Source organism: Callorhinchus milii, unplaced genomic scaffold, assembly GCF_018977255.1.
Source record: "Callorhinchus milii isolate IMCB2004 unplaced genomic scaffold, IMCB_Cmil_1.0 Scaffold2, whole genome shotgun sequence".
Classification (NCBI taxonomy): Eukaryota; Metazoa; Chordata; class Chondrichthyes; order Chimaeriformes; family Callorhinchidae; genus Callorhinchus; species Callorhinchus milii.
This window is the reverse complement of record NW_024704743.1, coordinates 48,643,597-48,671,241: the sequence shown is the minus strand read 5'-3', so window position 1 is coordinate 48,671,241 and position 27,645 is coordinate 48,643,597. Positions and strand designations below refer to the sequence as shown.

Genomic DNA, 27,645 nt, shown 5'->3' with positions numbered 1-27,645 from the left:
CGTGCATGAGTGTGGGCATGCGCAGTGAGCCCTTGGATGGAGGCGCGCGGCCCGCGGTGTTTTTTTTTTGGCGGGACTCGACAGAGGCGGACCGCGTAGAGACCAAAGCCGAGCCCAGGGAGGCGAGCGGACCGGGAAGAGACGAGCGCCGCCTCCAGTGCGAGTAGATGAGAGCGGACCGAGCAGAAGCAACTCGATAGAGAGAGAGAGAAAGAGAGAGCGACCGAGAGAGCAGAGCGCGCGCAGAGGGTGGGAGGAAGAGGAGGGAGACGAGACGAGACGAGGAACGCGCGTGGCCTTCACAGAGGGAGAGACAGGGCGGGGAGAGAGCGGACCGAGTAGATCCAACCCGGGTAGGGGTGGGGAGGGGGGGCAGAGAAAGACCGGGACACGCGCACAGGGCAGGGCAGGGCCGCAGGAGAGCGCGGACCGGGCAGAGTGCACGCTAACCAGGGTGGGGGGGGAGAGAGAGAGAGAGCCAGCGAGCGAGTGAGCGGGACCGGGAAGCCACAACGGTGCGGGTAAACGGTCAACTCATCCACTCGGGGTTTAAACTCGGGGCCGCGCAGCTCAGGCCTTCTTCAGCGGCAGCAGCAGCCCTCGCAATTTTCACGTAAGGTGATGAAAAAGTTGGATTGGCTTTCAGTGTGTGTGTGTGTTTGCTGTGTGTGTGTGTGTGTGTTTGCTGTGTGTGTGTGGGGGGGGAAGGCCCTGCGGGGGAGTGGGCCTTTGCACGATCATAGAGCGGTTGAAAGTTTATTTTCAAAGCGAAGCCCTCCCCACCCCCCCCCAGTGCTATTGTGTATGTGGAACAAGATGAGGGTTCAGTGACTGCGGCCCCGCAGTTTGCGGTGGTTCAGAAGTTTCCATTTTTATCTTAAAATCGTGTGTATTATTCCGGGCTGGTGGTGGTGGTGGTGGTGGCTATGGGGGAGGGAGGGAGGGAGGGAGGATGGGCGAGTTTCAGGCCTTTTATTTGTTTGCTCCCTGCAGTCGTGCTATTCAAATTGCATTGATTTCGTGACTATACTTTTGGGTGTTAAAAGTCGCTTCGGAGGCATGGTTTTAATATTACTTTTATTTACGCACACAACCCCCCCCACACACACACACACACTCTCCCCCACCACTGGGATTCATTTTAGAATATTTCCCCAATTTCCTTCGGTCAGAGTTTCTATCCAATCAATGTCAGTTTGGTTGGAAGTGAACGTGTGTGAATGTGAACGTTTTGTTATTGTTCAGTTTACCCAATTTGTAGTCAACAAAGCGCTGCTAGATTTTATTAATATTTGTTTTTTTAAAACCGACACTAAATTCCTGGCCAGTTATATTACCTGTCAACTGATTCTTGTGTCCTACAGTTAAATCCTGATAAATGCACACCTATTGTACTTGTAAAGTTAAAACTTAGGTGATCAACTAATCAAATATTTGTTATGTGTTCTGCATTTCTAATATACTGTGACTACTGTATATAATCATATCGGGTCCAAATAAAATCCTTTGGATGGGACATTGTCTGTTCTCGTAATAAATGACAGCGAACCCAATAATGTGATAAAGCAAGTGTTTTTTTAACAAAGTAGTTATTATAGTAATAAACACTTTGTACTTTGATCAGGAATATTGCACAATGGAAGTGAATGGGAAGTACATTTGCATTCTGTGCTTGGATCTGTTATGCTTGGCTCAGGATTGTGTTTATCTGGGGTTCACTGTATTAAACAAACCCACACATCTGAGCTACTATATATATAATATATAAAAATCTAAGCTAGTTTAAACTTGCTTTGGAAAATTACTATTTTAATGATCAAATATATTTATATTTTATGCAGAATTTACTGTTGAAATGCTGATTTTATTCACATGTGAGCAATTGCTGGTTATTTCTCCTAGGACTTGACTAGGCGGACATAAAGTTGAAGATGACTACGGTTGAAGATCCCTTTTTTTCTCCTATTAGCCTTGTTTCTACTGGTGAGTTAATCCATGTTTACAATATTAGAAGCAATGCATCATGTTATATCCCATTTACAGTACCTGACCAATTGGTAGTTTCTAAATTAGTAAAGTGCCCACTCTGAACCAGGAATGTTGAGCATTGCTAGAACTACAAAAACATTCATATGGTACTGTAGTAAACTTAAAAATTTGAAACAACATTTTAAGCTTGTCTGCCATTTTGAACACAGGGTGGCTAATGTGAGAAACTATCACATTGAACATATAGTACTTCTCAGTGTTCAGAAGATGTCATTGGTGCCACAATTGACGGTGATTGGAAAATAGCAGACTTGTGATTTGGAGTAGTATGTATATAAAGACCTTCCAATCTTAATAAAAGGGGCAGTTCTTCACCCAGGGTCCTTTACAAGGCCTAGTAAGTGGGAAGTACCATGTTTCATGTATTCAATCAAGTTGAGAAATTGTAAGTCATCATATTGTAGATCTGTCATTATCACAAAATTATGCTCAATGCAGTGTGGTTTTGTGGGTGTTAACAAAAATTTCTTTGAATATTATTTCTGAACCCAGCTTTTTTAATTCCCTTGATCATCACCTTATTTCGTGTCCTGAGCTTTTATTGGTGAATTGTGATACGGTAGTTTAAAAATTGTTGCAGAAGAGATGAATTATAATCTAGGCACTAAACTATTCCTGATTTCCTCCTGACTTGCCCATACATGATAGATTGTAATTGTTAGTATAATACATAAGCAACTTGTAAATACTGAGACTTTAATTTCATTTGGATTGGTTTATGATATGCAGTACAGTATGGGTAATTTGTTTTGTGGGCTTAAAATTGATAGTTTTCACAGATTAGCACCCCAAAATAAAAATAGTTTTGTTTGGTAAGATAGGTGTCAACATATGCAGAAATCTATCATCATGCTTAACAGTATCCAAACCAAACTGGAGTTCCATGCATCCCACCTACGTATAGAAATCCTAGAGATAGATTGTTGAAATGAAATGCACACTCTCTCCCTGGAGGGGCGCACCCTGCTTACATAATTCGGGAAACTATTAAGCGCAGGTTGGCAAGAGCCAAGGCTTGGGGATCCCAGATTGTGCATTGAGGTACTGCTGGAGTCTAACCAGCTAAAATCACACAGTTTGCCATTGAGAGCACTACTTTTCCTGCTGCTTGTCCAACTGGGACTACCCAACCAGTTAGGCTTGCAAGGTTAACAAGCCTGTTAACAGTTCAAGATCCTGGTCCTCACCTTCAAAGCCCTCCATGGGCTTGCTCCCCCCTACATCTCGCCCCCTCCCTTGCCTCCTTCAAGACCTTTCGATCACCCCCCTGCCCTCCCTGATCCTGACCCCAAGCTCGGGTCCAAAACTGACTGTCCAGGACCTTGGGACGTCCTCCCGACGTGAAGGGTGCTATACGTATGTGATTTTGTTGTTGTTAATGGGAGCTGAGTGTGAAGAGTCTCTACCCCCAGTGACTGGTCTGCTCTTCAAAGTCCTGCTGATGGCTGTGCAGTCAAAAGCAGTGCCCCTTGAGTACTGTGGACTCCCCTGGCACAGGAACTGGACTACCAAGACCGCCATAGAAGGTTGGCTGGATTATGATGTTCTGTCACCAAACATGCTGCTTTGGTTCAGCTCCAAGGGAGCCCTGCTTACTTTCTTTCTTACTTTCTCAAGGTAATATCTCCTGTAAGAATTAAAATGCATTTACTCGCCTTCTGAATCAGTTTTGCACTCCCGCTCTCAGCTTCATACTTTCTCTTAACTAGATTGTGTTTTTGTCAACTGGACCAGTGCAGCCCTTAAATTTAACTACATTGCCAGAACAGATAAATTCATGTGGTTGAAGTTTATACGAGTCCACCAACAAATCACCTATGTCTTCCAGTAGTTTGATGGTGGCAAATGTGAAACTATTTATTTAGTATAACTGTTCACCAAATATTTACTGACATTGTCAGGAAAAGCCAAATTAGCTTTCCCTGATAATTTTACTCAGACTAGGTCCTTAAATCCCAAACATAGAAAATGCTTTTGAAATTAAACTCCTTTTAGAATCTTACAGAACAGACTTTTGGCCCAATGTGCCTGTGCCGGCTCTTTGAAAGAGCTATCTGTAAGGGTTAAATAAATTTGTGACCCTGCAGTCAAGTAAAGACTGACACAAATTTCCTTTTCAATAGTAAAATTTAATAAAAGATTAGTAAAGAAAATGCATATCAAAGTTATACGTTTCATCAAAGTAATGCTTACGACGGGTTAGTAAAGTTCACCTAAATTGGTTGACTGGATCAATATCGTAGCTTTGATGTCGGAATCGGCTTGTTTACGTGCATTGATCCATGTTGATTTTAGTCTATCCCTTCCTCAAGATTGGTTACGATTAGCTGCTCCATTCTCTTCTCCGATCTAACCCCCAAAAATCTCAGATTCTTTATACCTTTTTGGTCACATACACCAGTCAGTTCAATGTGTTAGAAACACCAGCTCGAAACCAAGGACAAACTTCCAGCAGCTTGTTTCAAAGCAAGTCTTTGTCTCACAATGATTTTTGAAGTAAACATGCTTCCACCATCCTTAGTTTTCAAGCAGATACAGCTTTCCTGTAGAAACACATTCAGGAGCCTGGATTTTTCTTTGCTCAACCTTTTGGTCAACTCAAGCAGCCCAGAATTCTGGATTGCTTACAGTCCCTAATCCAGTGGGTCAAGCTAACAGCATAGGCCCACTATCACAATTAGAAACTTCACAACTCTCTTTCATGTCAGCCACTACATTAAATCTTTTCAATTCATTTTACAATGCAATATAAAATTACATTTGTAGAGTGTCTTTCACGTCAGGAGGACATCCCAAGGCGCTGAACAGTCAGGGATTAGGACCCAAGTTGGGGGTGGTGGGGTTGAGATCAGAGAAGGTGGAGGGCAAAGAGGTATGAGGGTGGCTGCAGACACGATTGAAGAGAAGGGTCTTGAGGCAGGCCTTGAAGGAGGCATGGCCTGGAGCGAGATGAAGGGAATGTGGGATGGAGTTCCAGAGGTTGGGGGCAGAGAGGCTGAAGGCCCGATCGCCGATGGTGGGCTGGGCAAGGGGACATGGAACAGGCCGGAGTCTGCTTAGCGGAGGGACCAGACAGGTTGATAAGGGGTTAGCAGGTCGTAGAGGTAGGAGGGGGCAATGCCATGGACAGCCTTGGAGGTGAGGACGAGAATTTTTAACTCAATCCTCTTGAGGGATGGGGAGCCGGACAAGGGTGGGTGTACTGGGGCACAGAGTCTGGTGCGTGAGAGGACACGAACTGCAAAGTTCTGGATGATCTCCAGCTTGTGGAGGGAAGAGTTGGGAAGGCCGACAAGCAGGGTATTGGCATAGTCGAGCCTGGTTGTAATGAAGGCATTTTTGAGGGATTCAGCGGCCTGAGGGGTGAGGCGGTGGAGGAGTTGGGCAATGTTGCGGAGGTAGGGGAAGACAGAGCGGGTCATGGCACGGATGTGGGGGAGAAAGGACTGTTAAGGGTCGAACAAGGTGCCTAGCTTCCTGACTGGCTTGGTGGGATGGAGCGTGCATCTTTGGATGCTGCCAATGCCTGAGGTGCGGAGGTGCTGGTGCGATCCAATCAGGAGGGCCTCGGTCTTGCTGATGTTCAACTGCAGAAAGTTGACTTTCACCCAGGACTTGATGTCTGACAGGCAGTTTGTCAGGACATCTGTGGTCCTTGGGGTTGAAGGTGGAGGCAGAGAGATAGAGTTGGGTGTCATCAGCACACATGTGGAAGTTGACCCCATGTCTGCAGATGATGTCATCAAGAGGGAGCATGTACAGGTTGAAGAGGAGGGCCAAGGACAGAGCCCTGAGGAACATCGCACAAGACAGTGCGGGCGCTGGAGGAGAAGCCACTTGTGGAGTTAAAGTGGAGCCGGTGTGAGAGAGAAGATCTGAATCATTCAAGGACAGAAACTTGAAGGTTAAGGTGAAAGGAGAGGCGGTGGAGGAGAATAGAGTGGTCCACAGTGTCAAAGGCAGCAGAGTGGTTAAGGAGAAACGGAGATTGGAGATGAGGCAGTAGTTAGTGAGCAGGAATGGGTCCAGGGAATGTTTTTTAGGATAGGGGTGATGACAGTTGTTTTTAGTGGGGGTGGGAACGGTGTCAGTTGACAGGAGAGGTTGATGAAGTCTGAGAGTAAAGGGGTCGAGGAGGTGGAGCTAGGAGGTAAGGAGAAGGGTAGGGATGGGGTCGGGGGAGCAAGTGGTGGCCTTCAAGCGGGTTACAGTGGTGGTTAGAGAGGAGCGGGGTGACAGGTTCAATGGTGTGGAGGGAGGGATCTGTAGGGGCCGGAGTGGGGGAAAGATGGGGAGGGGGTGGCGGTTGGGAGGGTGGAGGCAGCTGAAGGGATCCCCTTGATATCTGCAAATAATATTAGGACATTATAACATTTAGAAACATGTCTGTTCCAAATATTATCCCCAACCATCAGCTAAAACTCGTCTCATAGTAAAACTGAACATTCTTAATTTCTTATGTTTATAGGATTATCCACCTTGTTGTGAAACCTAATATTTTTGATCCGAGTACCCTCCTCGTGTATCTTTCAATGAGATGTTTGCTATTATCACTTCTCCATCTTTAATTATCGTAGCTGGTCAATGTTTACCTTGCACTTGTGTCGCATGTCCCGTATTACTTGACCTTATCTACAATTTGGTGCGGACCCTCATTCTTTCTCCCTCACTCCTTTATCTTTTATCTTGCTATCATTCAGTACATATGGAAAGTGGGTAGGGTCGGGCTTATACTCTGCGTCCATTGCACAATAAGACCTACCCTGGTTCAGTACTGATCAGTAATTTATGGAACATGGATAGGATCCAGTTTATATTCTGATTCCAGAGCAAAGTCAGACCTATTATGGTCCTTTTTTTTATTTTAACACAAAAATTACATAAACACAGACAAGATGCATAAAGCATAAAACTTACAAAATGGCCAATAATGTTCTAACTGCAAAATTTATTTTATGACCCAATTTTTTTTCAACCAATCCCCGATGTAAGGGTTCATTTAAATTTGTGATCCTACGGTGAAGTAAGGACAGACACAAAAATGTACAAAAATATAGATGTTTAAAAGAATACATCACAATAATGCTTACATATCAACGCATAGTTCACAACAATTTAAGTTGACCTAACCAAATGCTGCAGAAGAGATAAGAGGAGCAATGTCCAATTTAATGTGTCCTTTTTAATCCATATATATATATATGTCCATCAAAGGGTATTCAAGTATTGTTGTATGTTTCTCAGTTCAATCACCCAAACGTATCCAGGTATTATGGCATGTCCAATTCGATCCCTCTCCTTCAATTCTTCTGATTCTCTCTGAATCGATCTCCGTTTATACAGTTCACCTATCACTTGTTGTCTTTTGCAAGATGGTTCCTTTGTTTTAAAAAAACAACATGGGTCTCTCCAGGTGCAGACCATTTTTCCATGAGAAAAGGACTGAAAACAGTTTGTTTATAAACAGTCTTGTTTCTTCTGCTATTCACAACCAGCTCCCATCATATGAGATTGATCATATGTCTCAAAAATATAAACATTGCTAATATAATTTGAGATATTATTTAACACATTAATTACAGAACCTTACAGTCTACCCTTAAGTGAGTTAAGTTTACAAATGTAAAGCCACTTTTATTAATGTAAAATCGGTACTCATCTCTTTCACCGCATTCGATATCCAAACTATTTTAACATTTTTATGATTCTTAATTGTTCATAAAAACATTTTGCATCTTTTTTATCTGATGCATAATCCAACAATTAGAGTAATTCATTATTAATTATTATATAAATTAGCATGGTTATACTTATTGTATTATTACAAAAATTAAAATATTACTTCTGTGGGTGTTTTTATGGGCACACTTTCAAATTATCTTCTAAAATTCCAAATAAATGTATCCATATTTAATTTGTATAAACATCATTTTGATTATATGGTGGAATACACAAAATAAATGATACATAAAATAAATATTAAGATAATTGACACTAACATATATAACAATTAAAAACTGCTAAAATATAAATGTATTTGACATTATTGATTAGTGTACTTATGCCTGTCAATGTTTACTCTACTTTGTTCCGAGCGCATGTCACGTGTCCCAAATTATTTGGTCTTATCCGTAATTCTATGCAGACCCCCATATTCTTTAACTATTCCTCACTTTGTTTATCTTTCACTTTGCTATTATTCAGTACATATGGAACGTGGATAGGATCCGGCTTGTACTTCACGTCCAGAGCAAAGTCGGACCTACCACCGGCTGATACTTTAAATTGATCAAAGATTATGGAACATGGGTGGGATCTGGCTATACTCTGCATCAGGAGCAAAGTTGGGCCCACCATGTTCCTTTTTTGTAAAACACATAAATTACATAAACATAAAAAAACATTCCTCACTTTGTTTGCTTGTTTTTGAAAATTTCCATTGCTCCTAGCTTACGCTAAATCTTATACTGACGTCTTTTACACAATTTTGAAAGGGTAATACCTTGTGCTCAGGTATTCATTCAAAAGTATCCAGGCATCATAACACGTCAAATTCTATTATGGCATGTCCAATTTGAGTCCTCCTTCAATTCTTTCTTCTGAATCAATCTCTGGTTATAGAGTTTGTCAGGTGATTTTCACCTAATGTCTTTTGCAAGATGGTTCCTTTGGTAAAAAAAATTAATTACAGAATCTTAATACCCAGAAGCTTTTTTTGTGATTTTTTTGAATCAATTACTGCACTCATCTTAATATCGTGTAACGTATTTTCAAGGGTAATACCTTGCAGTTCTGATATGGACATATCATCCAACCATAAGTGCTGAGGTATTCTCGTGGACTGTTCAGTCACACTTCAGTTACACTTCCTGTAGGGGAAAACGTTAGCTGAGGAGTAGTGTGACTGTTTGGGTTGCTCGTTTCGGAGAACAGTTAGGGAGGTATCTGAGTCAACCAATAATATGCAGAGTGATCTCAAAATCATGCTGTGACTGTTGGCCTTCCCCAAATATCCTTCCGAAGGGCTGCAGTGTACCCCACAGAGGCCAGGGAATCTCATTGCGATCCGGGGAAGCCTTGGCAGCTGTCCGGCACTTTAGTTCCCTGCTGTATTTTGGAGCCTGTATTCCTTTAACAGTTCTCCATATGTGAATCCATTGCGGCATCCTTTCCATTTAGTATGACCACCTCTATACTGTCCCTGAGGTACATCTCAATTCAACTTCCAGAGATTGTTAGCAAAATAACATTCTTGATCATTCTGATTTTCAAATTTGTCCTTGCCCTTTAGCTAGCTAACCGCCATTATGTTTTCTGGGGCTTACTTTATTCTAGGGTGTTTCCCAGAATAGCGTAATTTTGGATATGACATCTGCAAGGCGTGTCCCTGGATCATACCATAAGTTCATGGTTTTTATGCAGCCATGTGTAGGATATAATCATAAAATTATACAGCATAGAAGAAGGCCATTCAGCCCATCATGTCTGTGCCAGCTCTTTGAAAAGATCTATCCAAATCTATGTTCTTCTTTGGTTCTGGAAACTGGGATTGATCTCATCAATCCCAGTTTCCCAAACAATGCTGATTCCTTGGGGACTGATCTCGTCAGTTTCTTATCTGCTGAACTACGGTTTTGTGTTATTCTGCAGATATTTAAATAATATTAGATCAAAGAAGATAGCAGCAATTAAGGGATTGAAAGGGAGTGTTTAAATTAAGCAGAGGCATTGTGAGAAAACAATCAAGGTAAAAAAAACACTAAATATAAGTAGTCTGAGAATCTAGTTACAAAATAGACGAGGAGGAATTGTTGATGACAAAATGTCTGGTGCTTGAACTTTGTGTATTGGGTCATGCCTTAACCATATATGGGTAAAACAGATTGAGAATCAAAGTATAAGACCTGTAGCAAGTAAAGGAATGAACAGGATCAACTCGCTTCCCAAAGAAACCACCGTGTTCCTTGTGCTAAGAGCAACCTCATTAAAATGTTCATAAACATCCTGCTTTCCATCAAATTTCAGCAATAAACTGGCCATTGCCTGTAATTGTATTGCATCATAAGGTATTCGTACCTTAGCCTTTTCTGCCTCTTCCATTGTCAAATTACACCTTTGTTTGTATCATAGGGAACATTGGAAAGGACCAGTTATTATGACTTTTTGATTTCCATGCACAGGATAGTCATCCTCATTCTTATAGTGATAGGCTTCATCATTCAATTCCCCCAATCCACTGGATCATCCTCATTCTGTTTGTCTCATAGAACAAATAATACCTCTCCTTACTGATAGTTGAGCTTTAAGCTTTTCTATTTCTTTTCGATAGACACTATGTGACACAGGATCCCCTTTTGTGGCTTTTGCCAGTGCTAATTGCATTCTAATTTCGGCTTTTAAATTACTGTTCTGTTTTTAAGTTCATAGAATCATAGAATGTTACGGCACAGAAGGAGGCCATTCGGCCCATCGAGTCTGTGCCGGCTCTCTGACAGAGCAACTGACTTTTATTAACCCCACTCACCAGCTTTCTACCCATAACCCTGCAAACCTGTCTTCTCCAGATACATATTGTTCCATAAATTATTCCATATTTCTGAACGATTCATTTTTCTTGTCACCCCTTTCCCGTGCTTGCCTCATAATATCAGTTGCCTGTACCTGATAATATTTGGTGTGAACTTCTAAACTGTGTATTCTTTTGTTGCAATATTGCAGTCTCCTCTCCTCTATTTCCATAATATCCCTAAGCTCGCTGATGGTATCTCGGTGTAACTGAATCTCAGCCAAGGCATCCTAAAGTTCAAGTTCCCTCACTTTGACTTCTACCTCTAACATCTTTCTCCTTTCCTTTTCAAACAAAGATTTAATAAGGAGTAAGAGAATGGAGCCCAGGAAGCCCCCGGGAATAATCAGCCACTTGAACGATTAATCCACCATGTCTCAATGTAACTGGCACACAAACCAACGATCAACCACCAACTCACTAAATGTAACTCATCAACTTAAAACAAATACTCAATTTCTAAACTTGCATTCCATTAAAATTTGTATTTGTCCAACTTCAACACAACAGGGTGCCTGTTCTGGCACCAATTGTAAGGGTTAAATAAATTTATGACCCTACAGTGAAGTAAGCACCGACACAAGTTTTGTTTTAAATAGTAAAATGTAATAAAAGATTATTAAGGAAAATGCATATCAAAAGTTATACGTTTCATCAAACAGGTTAGTAACAGTCAGGGATTTGGATCTAAGCTGGGGATCGGGATTGGGGAGGTTTAGGGCAGGGGGAGTAGGAAGGTGGTCGAAGAGTAGGATTTTGAGATGCGCCTTGAAGAAGGCGAGAGAGCAAGGCAAAGGGAATGTGGGATGGAGTTCCATAGGGTGGAGGCAGAAACGGTGAAATCCTGACCGTTGACGTTGGGGCAGTGGAACGTAGATCAGGCCACAGCCTGCTGAGAAGAGGGAGCGGACAGATTGATGTGAGGTTAGCAGGTCGTAGTGGTAGGGAGGAGCAAGGCCCTTAACCAGTGGAGCCGGGCGAGAGTGGGGTTGATGGCCTCACGGAGCCTGGTGTTAGAGAGGACACGAGATGCAGAGTCCAGTTTCTTGACTTCCACCACTATTTTTTCTAACGCATACCAATTCTTGATGAATCTTTTTATGAAGAAATACTTTCTTGTCTGTTCTACAATTGCCCTCCATAATCCTAAATTTGTGTCCTCTTTATACTCTCTACTAGGTGTACCCGTTGCAGCTACGCTTGCAACCAAAGGATCCCCAATATGGAATGTAGATTTCAGTGATACCACTTATAAACCATTTAACATGTCATAAATACTGTGTGTACACCTTAAGCAAATCGATTGTAGATACTGACCTCATAATTTTTGTATGCTCATTTTTAGAGCTGCCATTTTCAGTGATACTACTCACAAATTGGTTTACATTCCATCAACCCTGTGTGCATACCTTAAGCAAAACTGCCATACATGTGTGATGAGCTTGTTTAGGTCCTAGCTCACCAACGTTAGGAGATATCCCCCAAACAATATGCCCATGATACTCCTCCATGTTACACCTTTCCGATGAGGTATAAATCGTGTTTCTACGACAATCGGTTGTTGTGTTATTGGAGGACAGAAACACAGGCCTTACTGAGCCAACCATCACCCTCCACTGGCCCAACTCCGATATGGTGCTGCCCAGGAGCAGCAGGAAAAGCCACCTTACCACCGCCATCTTGTTCCCGCTGCTTCACTTCGTCTGAGTGCGGGCCGCGTGCCACAGCACCACTGGGAGTCGGTGTGGCCACCAGGTGTGACTGCAGCATACGTGTAACTGCCATAAATGTGTGATTAGCTTTTGCTTAGGTCATAGCTCATCAGCGGTAGGGAATACCCCCAAAAATATATGCCTATGACCTCTCCACCCCCCCTTCCTCCATCCAGTGAGGTACAAATCATGTCTCTGCGATAATCAGTTATTCAGTTCTTGGCTGTCACACATATATACACACAGACATTACATCTTTATTAGTATTAGAAGAAGATAGATTTACAGCCTTCTTTTTCCAGGGTCTGTAGAAGTGACAAAACTGTTAAAGCTAGTACTTGAAATAGAGCGCTCCTGTATGTTTTAAAACATTTCTCTTAGTCAAACATTTGCCTCCCTGCAAATGTCCCTCCAAGAGACTGGGATGGAAAAAAATATATCTAATTATCCAAACTATCTTAAAGTCACCCCATGTCAATAAAATTTAAAAATCCAATGTTTTGTTTTCAAATTTAAGTGATTTTGTGCTTGTTTACTTTTTCCATATTTTGTTGTTGTATGACACCCTTAATTGATGTCTGCATACCTCACACATTCATGGAGATTTGCAATGTAGCAGCTGGTACACGCTTGTTCTTGTGCGTAAGGATTTACCCACAAGTGTTGCTGATTGTCTGCGTATAACATTGCATCAAAGGCTATCTATATAGTTTACGGCCACACTGATGAGTGGAGAACCTCGTCACAGCTTTTCTTGTGGAGCACTTGTTCCACTCAGTGGAACAACTAATAATGGGAGAACTGGGGTGTTTATTGAAATCTCAATGGGGAGCCAATGTGATCTATTGTACCAAATGTTTCTAAGCTTTTTAAAATATATAATATGGATGCAATCATTTTATATGTTGTTTATTGTAAACATTGTGCTTTTTTTTCAGCGAAAATGGGAAAGAAGCAAGGTAGCAAGACAAAAAAGTCTGAAGATGTGCAGCCTGAAGAATACATTGTCGAACGAGTGTTAGACAGACGGGTTGTACAAGGAAGGGTTGAATACCTTTTGAAATGGAAAGGTTTTACAGAGTAAGCAGATGTATTGCAGAGGTGACCTTTTTAGTGATGTGTGAATCGGTTGTGTTTTTGTGTTGAAATTTCGCTCTCTGAAATATCTTCTCAAGCTCTGAAATAAAATTAGACGTGATGATGTTTAATTTGAGTGACATATTTAAGATAAACAATGGCCACCATTATATTAAAGATATCTCACCTTCTCAAATAAATGCAATTAAATGACTAGTCTCTTGCTGGCTTCTTTGGTAGACCTGCAATTTGACATCAATCATTGTACTATGCATTGTGCAAGCCTGATGATAACAAATTTCCTACAGGTTTCTGTTGCATCTAGTTGCTAGATTTGGAAAACTATTGTGTTCTAATGAGTTTAAAAGTTAATTTCCAAAAGTTAACTTAAACTTTATGGAAGTCAATATTTTAGTTTTTTTTTAAAAAACTTGCCTTCGCCAATTTAAGTCTTTTTGCAGAGAGCAACAACATAGTTTAACTTCTCATAATGTAATTGTTAAAATAATTAAGAGTCTGCACTGTTGAAGTATTTGGAGCTCTGTAACATCAGTGGTTTCCGCTTAATGTATCATTGGGCCCTAGCTAGTACATCTCTAATAGAGATTCAATACAAATTGAATTGAATGTTTCTCAGATGCCAGCATGTGCCACTGAGTTCTGAGTAACGTAGCCAATTTTATAATGTTCCAGATTGTGAGTTCTGGTCTTTGCCACTTTCCAGGGATTAATAATCTTTGCATTTGATATAGTGACTTATCGCCTCTTCTAGACGTCCCAAAGATTGTACTGAATACACAAGAGCGCTCCAATCATATCTGCTGCTGGCAGCCTAAAGACTGGTATTTCATGAAGCATTTGAGAAGGGTTCCCTGATCACATTTTGGAGGAAGTGATGCAAAACCTAAGATACTGTATGAGAAAGAAGTAAAGAGCTTTCCTTTTATCCTACCGCCCATCCCATTACATAGATAGTGATTTGTGAAGATTGCTTTCACAAGGGCTGACTAATTTGGTGCCTTTGCCTAAATGGCTGTTCAATTTGTCAGTTTAGACTGTTAGTGTTAGTGGTGTTAGCGGATATTTGATTATAGCTGAGCCAACTGGAATCTCGAGCCTAATGGAGTCCTGTAGCTCAGTGGTTAGAACACTTGCATCGCAAGCGAGAGGACCTTGGTTTGATTCCCAGGCAAGGCAAAATATTGGGTAAGTTTCCTTACGCCATATGCTTCAGTAACTAGGAACCTGGTTGTTTGTCGATTGGCGGATCACTTTTCCGGGGGTAATAATTCCTTCAAAAAATAATAATAAATTGGTCCTTCAATGCACAACTGTTTGTGGAGCACTGCTGTGCGCAATTGGCTGCCACGTTTTGCCCACAAAATATAGTCAATTCACTTTACAGTATATTCTGTGAAGCGCTTTGAGATGTCTCGAAAACTTGATAAGATGCTATATCAAATGCAAGAATTATTATTATTGTATGTGTCAACGTGTATAATATTCAAGTGGGGGAATTGTAGGATATGAATAGAGGGACTAGCCAAAATAAAAAGGAAGGAAAATGAAAAGGCCAAATTTAATGCCTTTATCTAGCGTCCTGTCACTGTTTCATCTTAGATTAGCTAATGGTGAGTATGGTTTGAATACAATTTTAGTGAAATTTAAACCTCTGGCATTCTGCAAAGCAAGAAATTGATATACTGGGAGGAATAAGACTTTAACCTGGTTGCTCCATTGCTGAAATAAGATGGTGCCTCTTAATGTTTTATATTCATTTATAATGTCCAAGATAACATTTTTAATGTTTTTAGGAATTTATATGTGTAATTGGCTATACAGTACCGGAGTCGTATTTTCGTGTACAACTTCCAGAAGTTTTACCTCTGGAATTGATCTGGTTTTGCGGAATGATGAGATTGGTGTAAGAATTCTGCTTAGTTTTCATCTCTTTTTCTTCCCTCTTTGCTATTCTTTTGTATCTTAAGGATCAGCTGGGTGTTTGGCTTGCTGCTGCTATTTGCTGTCCACATAGAGCAAGTGGCATAATGGAGGCACTCCTATTTTCTCACTGTATGACCGGAGGCAACAACCAAAATCTGGAACTCTCTAAGTGGTGCTTAATATGCCATTAATGTTAAAATTAATTTGGAGTCCTGTAGCTCAGTGGTTAGAGCACTCGCTTTGCAAGCAAGAGATCTGAGTTCAATTCCAGGCAGGGCGAAATCTTGGGCAAGTTTCCTTACTCCACACGCCTAATAATAATCCCTCCAAAACCAAAAACAATAATAAATTGGTCATTTTCAATCTACGACTGTTTGTGGGACAGTGCTCTGCGCAATTGGCTGCCGCGTTCGCCCACAAATATGCAGTCAATTCACTTTACAGTGTGTTCTGTGAAGCCCTTTGGGACGTCCTCCTGACGTGAAAAGCGCTATATCAAATGCAAGGATTATTATTATTATTATTATTAATGTTGAGTTGGTGCTCCAATAAACAAAATTGTCAGGTTGCCTGGTTCCTTGTGCGTTTGGTAATATTTGCACTTACATACTATGTAACCTGCTATGCATAGCAGCTTAGTTCATCTGATTATGAAACTGTAGAACTAGTAATCTATTATGGTATGCTGAAGGCATTGACATCTGTGGAAATGTAAAGAATCCAGTTAGATATCACTTAAGTAAATCTTCACCAAAATCTAATGTAAACATTTCCTGAAGGTTGGTTGGTAAACCAATAATTCAACTTTTGTATTTTGTACATGAGTATTGGATTGTTGCCTCATAGATCCTTTGAAAATTAGTAATAGCCAACATCAGTTTCTAGAATGTCACAACAAAAATAAACATTTCAGAATCTGTTTTCATAAAAACAATTTGACTGTAAAACTGATTGAGGGGCCATTTTGAGTGTTTTATGCATTATATGTGCTGATAAATGGAATTTATTACAAGTCTTAAGTTAATTGTTGTTTGCATCTCTGAACTTATATGATATTCATGGATATGAAATTCATGTTAATATGCAGGTTAATATCATAGAATTATACAGCACAGAAGGACGCCATGCGGCCCATCGTGTCTTTGCCGGCTCTTCAAAAAAAAAGCTTTCCAAATCAATTCCACTCCTCCGCACTCCGTAGCCCTGCAAACCTGTCCTCCCCAAGTTATTATCTACTTCTCTTAAATGTTGTTATCAAATTGACTTCCACTACCCTTTCAGGCAATGCATTCCAGATCCGAACAACCTGCTGCGTAAAAAAAATCTAATTTCCCCTCTTTCCTTCAACAACTATTTTAAATTGATGTCCTCGGGTTACCGACCCACCCACCAGTGGAAATAGTTTCTCCTTGTTCGCCCTATCGAATCCCCTCATAATTTTGAAAACTTCTATTAAGACTCCTCTTAACCTTCTCTGCTCAAAAGAGAATAATCCTAACTTCTCTAGTCTCTCCTGATAACTGAAGTCCCTCATTCCTGGAACCATCCTGGTGAATCTTCTTTGCATCCTCTCCAATGCCTTGACATCATTCCTAAAGTGTGGTGCCCAGAACTGAACACAGTTCTCCAGTTGAGGCCTAACCAGTATTTTATAAAGGTTCATTATAACTTCCTGACTTTTGTATTCTATGCCCCTATTTATAAAGCCTAGTATCCCGTGTGCTATTTTAACAGCTTTATCTACCTGCCCTGCCACCTTCAAAGATTTACTTATATGAACGCCCAGGTCTCTCTGTTCCTTCACCCCCTTTAAGATTGTGCCATCAGTTTATATTGCGTCTCCTCATTCTTCTTCCCAAACTGCATCACTTTGCATTTCTCCACATTAACCACATCTGCCACATGTCTACCCATTTTACCAGTCTGTCTATGTCCTCTTGCGGTCTGTTACTATCCTCCTCACCATATACTATTCCTAGCTTGGTATAATTTGTAAACTTGGAAATTGTACTCCCTATACCCAATTCTAGGTCATTTATATAGATCAAAGAGAGTAGTGGGCCTAGAACTGGCCACTGGGGGATGCCACTGCACACTTCCCTCCAGTCGGAAAAACAACCGTTCACCACCACTCTCTGCTTTCTGTCTCCTAGCCAGTTCTGTATCCATGTTACCACTGTCCTTTAATATTGTGGGCTTCTATTTTGTTTACAAGTCTCTTGTGTGGCACTTTATCGAACGCCTTTTGCAAATCCATATAAACTACATCAATTGCAGTACCTTCATCTTCCCTTTCCGTTACTTCATCAAAACACTATCAGGTTTGTTCAACACGATTTGCCTTTTAACAAATTTGTGTTGTATTTTTCTAAGTGAAAATTTATTTTGTCCCTGATTAGCGTCTCTGGAAGTTTCCCCATTACTGATGTTAGGCTGACTGGCCTCTAATTCCCAGGTTTATCCTTCTGCCCCTTTTTGTGCAGGGGAGTAACATTTGCAACCCTCCAGTCCTCTGGCACCACCCCGGTGTCCAAGGAGAATTGAAAGGTTGTGGCCAGAGCCTCCGCTATTTCCACCCTTACTTTCCTCAGTAACCTAGGATGCATCCCGTCTGGATCGGGTGACTTATCTACCTTGAGCACCATCAATCTTTTTAGTAACTCCTCTCTGTTTATTTTTATTCTATGCAATTTTGTTATCCTCTCCTTTGATACTGTGGTGTTTAGCTGCATCCTTTTTTGCGAAGACAGGTGCAATATACTCATTCAGTACATCAGCCATGCCATCTGCCTTCACAAGAAGATTTTCTCTTTGGTCCCTAATTGGTGCCACCCTACCTTTGACTAATCTTTTATTCTTTATATATTGGTAAAAATACCTTAGGGTTCCCTTTTATGTTACCCTCTAATCTTTTCTCATACAATCTCTTTGCCCCTCTTATTTCCTTTTTCAGTTCTCCGTACTTTCTATATTCTATTTGATTATTTTCTGTATTTTTGGACTTGACATTTATCAAAAGCCTCCTTTTTCTGTTTTATTTAAATCTTAATTTCCTTAGTCATCCAGCGAGGTTTGGATGCCCTACCTTTCCGCTTTGTGGAAATGTATTTGTTCTGTTCCCGAACTATCTCCTCCTTGAAGGCTTCCCTTGCTCGTTAGCTGATTTACCTGTCAATAACTCACTGAAATTAGCCTTCTTCTCCAATTGAGTATTTTCACCTTTGATTGTTCCTTGTCCGTTTCCATAAGTACTCTAAACCTAATGATCACTGTTGTCCAGATGCTCTCCTACTGAAACCTGCTCCGCTTGCCCCACTTGAGGGGTGACTACCTCCTGAAATGTTTGATCCATGAATTCTTCAGCCTCCCGTATGCTATGTAGTGACACCAGCCTCTCCTCGAGCTCAGAAACCCTGAGCTCAAGCTCGAGCAGCCGGAGGCACTTCCTACACACATGTTTATCCAGGGCACACAAAGAAACCTGGAGTTCCCACATGGCACACATTGTGCTTGCAACTGGTCTCAGCTGCCCCGCCATATTTCCAGACGTGTTTTATATTATTTTAATATCAATATTATATTTTATAATTATGCACCTCTTTTCCCTTCTGCACCAAATTCCCACTCTCACCAAATTCCTGCACAGAATTCCCATTCTGTTCTGTCCTAACTCAAGTCCGTCCTTGCTCCGCTGGGCTCTCTGCCACTAGTAGATTTGGGATGTTGTACTTTATCATATCAAATGCAAGTATTATTATTATTTAACTGAAACACATCTTATGGCAGTAGTGTTGGATTAATCATAACTGAATTGTTACTAGAAACACCTTCCAAGTATTATCCTAGTAAGGTGTGAAAATGTAAAGGATAACCAATATGTAGTTCAGAAATCTGTGATTGGTGTGAGGAGAAATTCCAAACGTGGATGCCATAACTATTATACAATATTCAGTCTTAGAGAAATGTACATTTGAGTACTATACAAAATACGTTTTTTATTGGAATCCACTTGCATTTATGTTTCCAGATATTTGCATATTTGTTGGACCTAACTTATCATCTAATTTAGTAACTGGACTTCTAAAATGCAACTGTAAAGCATTTAAACATATTACATTGTTTCCTCTTATTGAGCCAGTGTGAATATTGATTATATAATTAATTAAAACTGTTTCAGTGCTGACAATACTTGGGAACCCGAAGACAATTTGGACTGCCCGGAGCTAATTCAGGAGTTTTTGGATTCACAGAAGGCCACCAAAGAACGAACTGATGGATTCAAGAGAAAATCTCTCTCTGAAACTGAAAATGAAGAAAACAAGCCAAAGAAGAAAAAAGATCCAGTAAGTATTTTCAGTAAATTTGTGTTTGCAAATTAGTATTTTTATTTCGTTGAAACTTTTGTTGCTCTTTTTCCTTCCATAACATAACATGTAGGAGTAGGCCATTCGGCCCTTCGAGCCTGCCCTGCCATTCAATTATGGCTGATCTTCTAATCTAACTCCAGCTGATAACCTAACCCTGCCTTACCCCATATCCCTTAATCCCGTTTGCAATAAGAAATCTATCTATCTCAGTCTTGAATATAACATATTCCAAACCATTCTTCCAAATTCAGTCGTACAAGACATTGCTAGGTCCAACATGGTGGCCTGCAAAAGATTTATTTAACTTCAGTCTCATTCTGTAAATTGCTTAAAAGCTTTTCTTTCTCATGGCTGGCATCTTAGAAATGCGAGTTATTGTGATTGAGTACAGAAGGGTTTTGTTTCAGTCCAGACTGGCATTGGTAACCACTAGAATAGATTGTGCAGCTGTCTTTGATAACTAATCTAAACCAAACAAATTTCTCAACATTCCTTTCCCTCTTCCAAGAATTCAAGAAAATGTAAGTTCTGTATTTTAAACATTTGCTAGGTTAATACGTAGCTTGAATATTGATTCATCCAGCTCTATTTCTTTTCTCATCTTTCCTCAAAACTTCTTGGGTCCATATGGGGTAGGAAAAATTCTGAATTTCATTTTAAATTTGTAAAGTTAAGTGTAATAATAAGCTTAAATTTATATTATAAAATATACCAACCATTTTTTCAAAACAGTGATTTGTTCCAAAATGTCTCTTGCATGAGAACATAATAAACGTTTTGATAAAAATTGTGCTTGTGAAAAATTAGTTGGTCAGTGTCAAATGTAAAGGTTTCTATGTCAGGTGCCCAATACCTATCCAAAACAAAGGGGGACAAAACAGTAAACAACATCAATTTACATATTTGTATATATATATTTATATTATAAAATATACCAGCCATTTTTATATATATATACACACACACATACATATATTATATATATAGTGCCTTACACACAGGATACTGTCTCGGAGCATTGCACAGTGGCACCGAACTGGGGGTTAGTGGGTGGTGGTGACTATAGCTGCAGTTGAAGAGGTAGGTTTAAGGGTAGAATTTAGAGTGGGTGAGATGAGTAAATCTCACTGGTCTGCTTTAAGAAATATTCTCTGACCTGTATCAATGTAAATGTTTTCACTTTATCAGATGTTGTCACGGGTTCTAAATGCGATTGACCATTCTTTTGAACTGCATTCTGTCCCATGAAACTGATATTCATAGGGAATTGAATTAGGCTAGTAATATCCCATGCGCTCTAGGTGCTTTCAGCCATTAGAACTTTAACCCAGCTCCTGAATCTAGTCTGGATTTGGATCAGGTGTGAAGACTGGCTCCCATTTCTTAATTTGCTTCTTACTGTTAATGGTGAATGCATCGTGACCATTTATGTAAGGTTCTATAACATTTAAGCTTCTGTAACCAGTGTAAGTAAATTAATCAAAATTAATAACTGAAAAGGAAGTAATTAGTCTAATGCACCAAACTAATGCTTGGGTATGGTATGTGGGTTCTTCTCCATCCAAATACATGGATCATGGTATTAATTATTTATTAATTATGGTAAAGAAAGTTAACTGGGTGCTATCAATCAGATGCTATCAATATTTATAACATTTTGGTCTATGGATGGATGGAGTATGTTTATTTCTGCTGAAGGTCATGCATACAAAGTGATTAAAATGCTAATATGTAACAATATGCTTTTCTTTTAAAAGAATGACAACCAGCCGAGAGGCTTTGCAAGGGGGCTGGAACCAGAACGTATAATTGGTGCAACTGATTCAAGTGGAGAATTAATGTTTCTAATGAAATGGTAAGAATTTCATTTCTAAAGTATGATTGAGCTTCAATGTGGGTTAATATACAGCGCTAATATGAAACATTGGAAAATGATTTCTGATGGATTTTATTCTCTGATAAATCAACTAACTAACCTGTCAGAAAGATGTAGGGATGTGTGGGGGTGGGGTGGAAGAGAAGATAAATAAGGACTTTGGGTCTGAATTGGATCCAAAATACAAGTCATAATGGAAAATGATAATTCAGTCAGTCCTATGCCAGGCTCAGTGGTTCAATGCCTCTGCCAGGCTAGTCTGCACTGGTCTAGGGAACTAGAAGAGGGACCAGCCAACGTGACTTGTTGGTAGAATGTGAAGATCAAATGAGTTGCTGGGAATGGGATCATACAACTCTGCTCTTAATAACTCTGCAAGCTGAAGCCCTAATGGCTTGAGTGGTCAACATAATCAACCTCCCTCTCTGGCACTGATCTCCTCCTATTCAAAACCCCTGCAATCACCCTTCTCAAAAACATTTGACCTCGATCCCTACAAGTTCTCCAACTACTAGCCCATCTCCAACTGATCCTTCTTATGCAGTCCTGGAATGCATTATTACGACTCATCTTCGCTCCTACCTTTCATTCCACTCCCTACTTGGGACCTCCAGTCTGGTATCAGTCTTGAGTTTACAACAGAAGCTGATTGATGCAGCCATCTATTGCAGAGCACCATCTTAGCTGGTTATACTCCTGAAGTACCCAAATGCACAGTCTGGGGTCCTCCAAGACTTGACGACTGCCAACCTGCACCTAAATCTCTGGGAATAAATATTTTCCTATTTGTGGAACACTGCTGTGCACAATTGGCTGCTGTATTTTGCCCAAAAATATACAGTCTATCCACTTTACAATATATTCTGTGAAGCTCTTTGAGAAGTCTCAACGACGAGATAAGGCGCTATATCAAATGCAAAGATTATTATTTTGGATTGATAAGGATTAGGATTTTATGATCCATTAATGTTTAAAACATCTTTCTCTTGACTGAATTTCTTTCTTAATGATTCCCTGTATTGCACATTAGTTTTGGTTTTAAGACTTACAATACAAATGCGAGGGTCAAAATTTGAGCTGTAATTAAGCAGTTTAATGAGAGGAGTCGATCAGCTCTTTGCTGTGTTGCTTCAGTTCCTCCCAATTGGATTTGCACTGCATATGTACCTGGGGATTGTGCAGAGGCTGACTTGTGTGCCTCGAATTGTGTGTACAAAATGATATTTTCCCATGCCTCAGCTCTCTACGTATTCGTTGGATTGCTGGCATAAGTGACTGAAAGGTTTAGCTAGATCCACTTTTTGTGATAACACAGATTGCAGAATTCAAGTGGATAGCATTCTTAACATCTTCACTCCTCCTACGCTCAGCACATGTAATGTTATGGGTACAGCAGCCCTGGAAAATTTAATAGGTTTGAAGAAACCAATTGCAAGTCCTCGTCTGCTCCTCCAGGTGGTGTCAGAAGTGCAGCTCACAACTCTTAGTACTGCCTAGGACACCAATTATACATGGTCTAATTTGTGGTTTAATGGGTTTTATTAGTATTGAAAAGTTCATTTTCAAAGTTTTTACTAGATTTTGTAGCACGACACAGCCATTTCTCACATTAGTCATCTCATCTACCGTTAGTCGGATATCACTAGTGCAAATTAGCTGCAGCATTTGCCTACTCCAGTCTCTATGCTTAAAGAACTATTTTTCTATGAAGAGATGAGCTGTTTCAATCCTATTTAACTTTTCAATGATTTCCACATAGACTCAACTAATTTGAAGAATATATTTATCTGGAAAGTGATGGGATACCTCTATTATACTATTGTGGAGTCCTGTAGCTCAGTGGTTAGAGCACTCGCTTTGCAAGTGAGAGACCTGAGTTCAATTCCAGGCAGAGGGCGAAACCTTGGGCAAGTTTCCTTACTCCACACAGAGCCTAATAATAATCCCTCCAAAACTAAAAACAATAATTAAATTGGTCATTTTCAATCTACGACTGTTTGTGGGACATTGCTGTGCGCAATTGGCTGCCGCGTTCGCCCACAAATATACAGTCAATTCACTTTACAGTGTGTTCTGTGAAGCGCTTTGGGACGTCCTCCCGACGTGAAAAGCGCTATATCAAATGCAAGGATTATTATTATTATTATTATTATACCCGAAGCTAGTAGAAACATGACCATTGATACCATGAAGCCAATGGCTCAGTTGATGAAGCTACTTGTGTAGAATTGATACATATGGGCTTGGAAGGTCCTTGGTTTAAACCCAGTCCGTGCTGTTAATTGGCCTCCACACACCTGGATAGGGACAACAGTTTTCTATTAGCGTAGTGTCTCTCACAATTGGGAAGATGTTTCAAAGTGCTTCACAGGTTTAAAAGAGATCCTAAGATGGGCTTTAAAGGGAGCGAGGGTATGAAGCAGGGGGTCTTTGGAATGGGAGCAAAGCGGAGACAATGGGAAAAGGCAAGGACAGAGCCATGAAGGTGGAGCTGAGAGAAGAGGAGGTGGAGAAGAATAGAATAATCAAAGGTGTCAAAGACAGCAGAGAGATCAAGAACAACTAGGAGACCTGGTCACAAATGGGACAGAATGTCATTTGTAACGTTGATTAAGACTGTCTGTACTATGGGCATGGAGGAAACCAGATTGAAGAGTTTCAAATGGGGTGACAGAAGAGGAAAAAGCGAAGCTGGGAAGCAACAACTCATTCCAGGACCTTGGAAAGAAAGGAAAGTTTGGAAATGGGTCAATAGTTTGAAAAGAGAGATGGGTCAAAGGGAAGGGTTTTTGAGGGTGGTAGTGATGACAGCTGTTTTAGAGGGGGTGGGAATAGTGCCAGTAGACAGAGGTTTACCACAATGTCTGTTAGGGGTGCAAGACAGATAATAGTCTTGTCATTTTATCTATTACTAATATATACACATGTTTTTCTATTCCCTTTAGGAAGGATTCAGATGATGCAGACCTAGTCCCATCAAAGGAAGCAAATGTGAAGTGTCCACAGGTGGTGATTGCATTTTATGAAGAGAGGCTGACCTGGCATTCCTATTCTACAGATGATGAAGAGAACTAGCTATTGTTTGCTGTAAATGTGGAGAGTGTGATAGGGGAAAGTTGCAGCACATTTATGTTCAGAAGCACTGTTATTGTTGGTTTAGAAAGTTGTGCTAGAAATAACTTTGTCATCCGTTTCTTTTTTAATACGAATGGACATCAGGGGCAAACTTCAACTGAATGCTTTATGCATTGAGAGACTAGAACCCTTCTGTTGCTTTACTTTTGGGATATTGATTAAATCTGTCCATATCAAATCTGCTTTTTGGTTCTTTTCATTGATGGTAGAGCTGAGTCATATGTTTATTTGTTATTGACCAGTAAAATGTTTGCATGTCAGGCTTTTTTATATAAAAAACTTGGAAGGATCTGCAAGGTTGGTCTGTGCTGTCACACTGATTGGCTTTCAGGCCACCCTTTTGAACCCAGTCTGCTTAGACTGTTTTTGTAACCGAAAACCTTAGGGAGTTTTTTTGTGCTCCAAGTGAAAAATGAAGCACAATGACTTAATGCCTGGAGAAACTATCCATTTGATTCCTTTTGCAGCATGTTTTGGCTTGGCACTTGATTCATTGTTTCTGGCTTTTAAATATGTTAGCCAAATATTCATAGTTTCAGTCACTTGGAATGTAGCATTCTGTTTGTACTTCATAAATGTGCAGTTTAAAAATATGATTTGCAAAGTACTGTTTTCGTAGTTATTATTCACCAGATTTTGAATGCTTCAAACAACCCAAGGAATTGACTGATCAACTGCTTCAGACTTAAGTCACCTGATACAATGCAACTGCTGAACTCATCTGAAGTACATGATTAGTTTGTTAAGAAGCCGTTTGACAATAATGGTCATTTGTACATTGCAGGCTGTAACTGTTCTGGGTTTGCTCTCTTGATTTACAATAACTTGTGTATGATGATGAGGTAGCTGATCAACTCAATGCAAAATTTGGGATATAAACTTGAGTTGGTGTGGTGGTGTGTCCTCAAATTAAAGAATTGTGACATTTTGCAATGCGCAGGTTGGTTCAAAAACTGAACTCATTTAATTTATGACTTTAAACTTGATGGACAATATTTTTCTGTTGACTACTCGGGTGGTATTGCCCAATTTCTTCAGTTGAGGTGATGTGATTTGAATCGGTTACTTAGTGTTAAATGTTTAATAAAGCTTTGTCTTTTGAATAAAAATGTATCCTTATTTTCATAGTATCAAGTCAACCAGTTTCTGGTTAACTATAGTTAACTTGTACTTTAATATACTGTGACCTGGTGTCATAAATAAGTGAAATATCAACAAACACAACTATAAGTTAACAAACATTTATCACACTTAAACTACACATGCTAGCAGCCATTTGTAATGAAGTTAATGTAAAGTGCACCAAGAAGCGACCTCTGACTACTACTCATCAATAGCCAGAACACGTTCCTTTTGTTGTCATCCTACCCTGTTGGGTAGAAAAATAGCGACCACGAGCACGCGGCACTTGTTCTTTTATGGGCAGTGAGCCCCTTCCTGAGTTAGGGCAGCCAATGGGAATTGTATTGCACCAGATACTTGATGTAATTGGTGCCTTTTTTATGGTCCAATCAGAACCTCCCCTCAGTTGCCCAATAGGGGACAAGTACACTTCCCCGATTGGCATCGCATGTTAGAATGGTAAGTTACCCGCCAAATACTAACCACACTTACACTGGCTAATACATTTAGCGAACACATACAATTTACAGAACATTTTTTAAACAACAGACAGGCATAGAAAACAAAGGGACGACTCTGACACTCCCCACCCGCCACCTCTGTGTGGGCTGGCTGCAGCCTCCTGCTCATCCCCTCCACTCCACTATCTGCAGCCGTGCTTTCAGCCACTACACCCCAAAACTTTGGAACTCTCCCTCAATTCCTCTGCCTTGCCCCCTCCTCCCTCTTTTTCAGATCACGCCTGAAGTCCTTCCTCTTCGTCCGTGATTACGGTCACCTCCCCCGGCTTGCCTTCAGTTCTGACGCTACACTGTGTGAAAGGTACTTCATAAGTTGCTGTTTCAGTGCATGTTAATTGTCCAACCTCTACTGAGCTCATCTGTCATATAACAACTTGTATAGTACCTTTCACACTGGGTGAGTGCCAAGGAGGGGAGATGAGGGTGCGGAGTAAGGTCAGGTTGAAAGCTTTGAAGGTGGTGAGAAAGCAGATGGATCTGGAAAAGAACTTCATAGGACAAGTGCATATTATTTGAAGGCTCAGGCAACAATGGAGAAAGTAAGGGAGTAGCATTGTCAGAAGGCAGGAGGATAGAGCTAAAGGAGATTGCAAAAGAACAAGATCAAGGACGAAATGTATATTGTTCTATTTTGAAATAATAGTTTTATCTAGTTGAGCCAGAACAGTATGTTTTAACTTGTATACTGCTATCAATGTCATCAGTTTACCAAGTTGCATCTTCACGCTTGGTACTTGTAAAACCTGTGAGGTGTTGGGCCCTTTATCAATTGTTTCAGAAAGCTAGCCTTGTTTTAGTCACATGTACAGTTGGCATCAAACAACAAAAATTACATTTGTAAAGCTCCTTTCATGTCAGGAGAACATCCAAGGTGTTGAAAGAATGAAACCATCTACCTTGTATTGTGGAAATTGAATGCACTGCAACGTGTTACACATAAAATATATTTTTTAGTGCATGTCTCTGGTTTGTTGGCCATTTAGATTATTTAAATTTTTCTTGTAGAAATATCCATTGTTTAAACAGTATTTTGCATTTTTGGCTGTTTGTGAGACCTTTCTGTATGCAAAATGGCTGCTGCACTTGGCTACCGCAGTGATCAGGAGTAATCAGGAAAATTCCCAAGTACCCTGTGAATACTTCCTGAGCATCACAATGAATAGCTTCCATTGTTTACCACCCGATATAGTCGAGTTCAGATCAACAAAGTTTTTAAATGTTTTATGCTTTTTGGAACTCCCACAAATTGGTGCCCCCATTTCACATGGCAGTCCTG

At 40.3% G+C, this 27,645-nt stretch overlaps 1 protein-coding gene across 2 annotated transcripts; it reads left to right on the top strand.

The window, feature by feature from the left end:
• Positions 1-40: 40 nt before the first annotated feature.
• Positions 41-25,835, top strand: LOC103183176 (chromobox protein homolog 3). Of its 2 annotated transcripts, none has more exons than XM_007900505.2 (6): positions 41-613; positions 1,903-1,983; positions 13,266-13,407; positions 19,526-19,691; positions 21,473-21,570; positions 24,537-25,835. In XM_007900505.2, exons 2-6 carry the CDS (start codon positions 1,932-1,934, stop codon positions 24,664-24,666), a joined length of 588 nt encoding a protein of 195 aa, XP_007898696.1. In that variant the 5' UTR covers positions 41-613; positions 1,903-1,931; the 3' UTR covers positions 24,667-25,835. The 2 variants fall into 2 exon arrangements, with proteins under 2 accessions (XP_007898696.1, XP_007898695.1); XM_007900504.2 differs by having other exon boundaries at positions 41-618.
• The last annotated feature ends 1,810 nt before the right edge of the window (positions 25,836-27,645 follow it).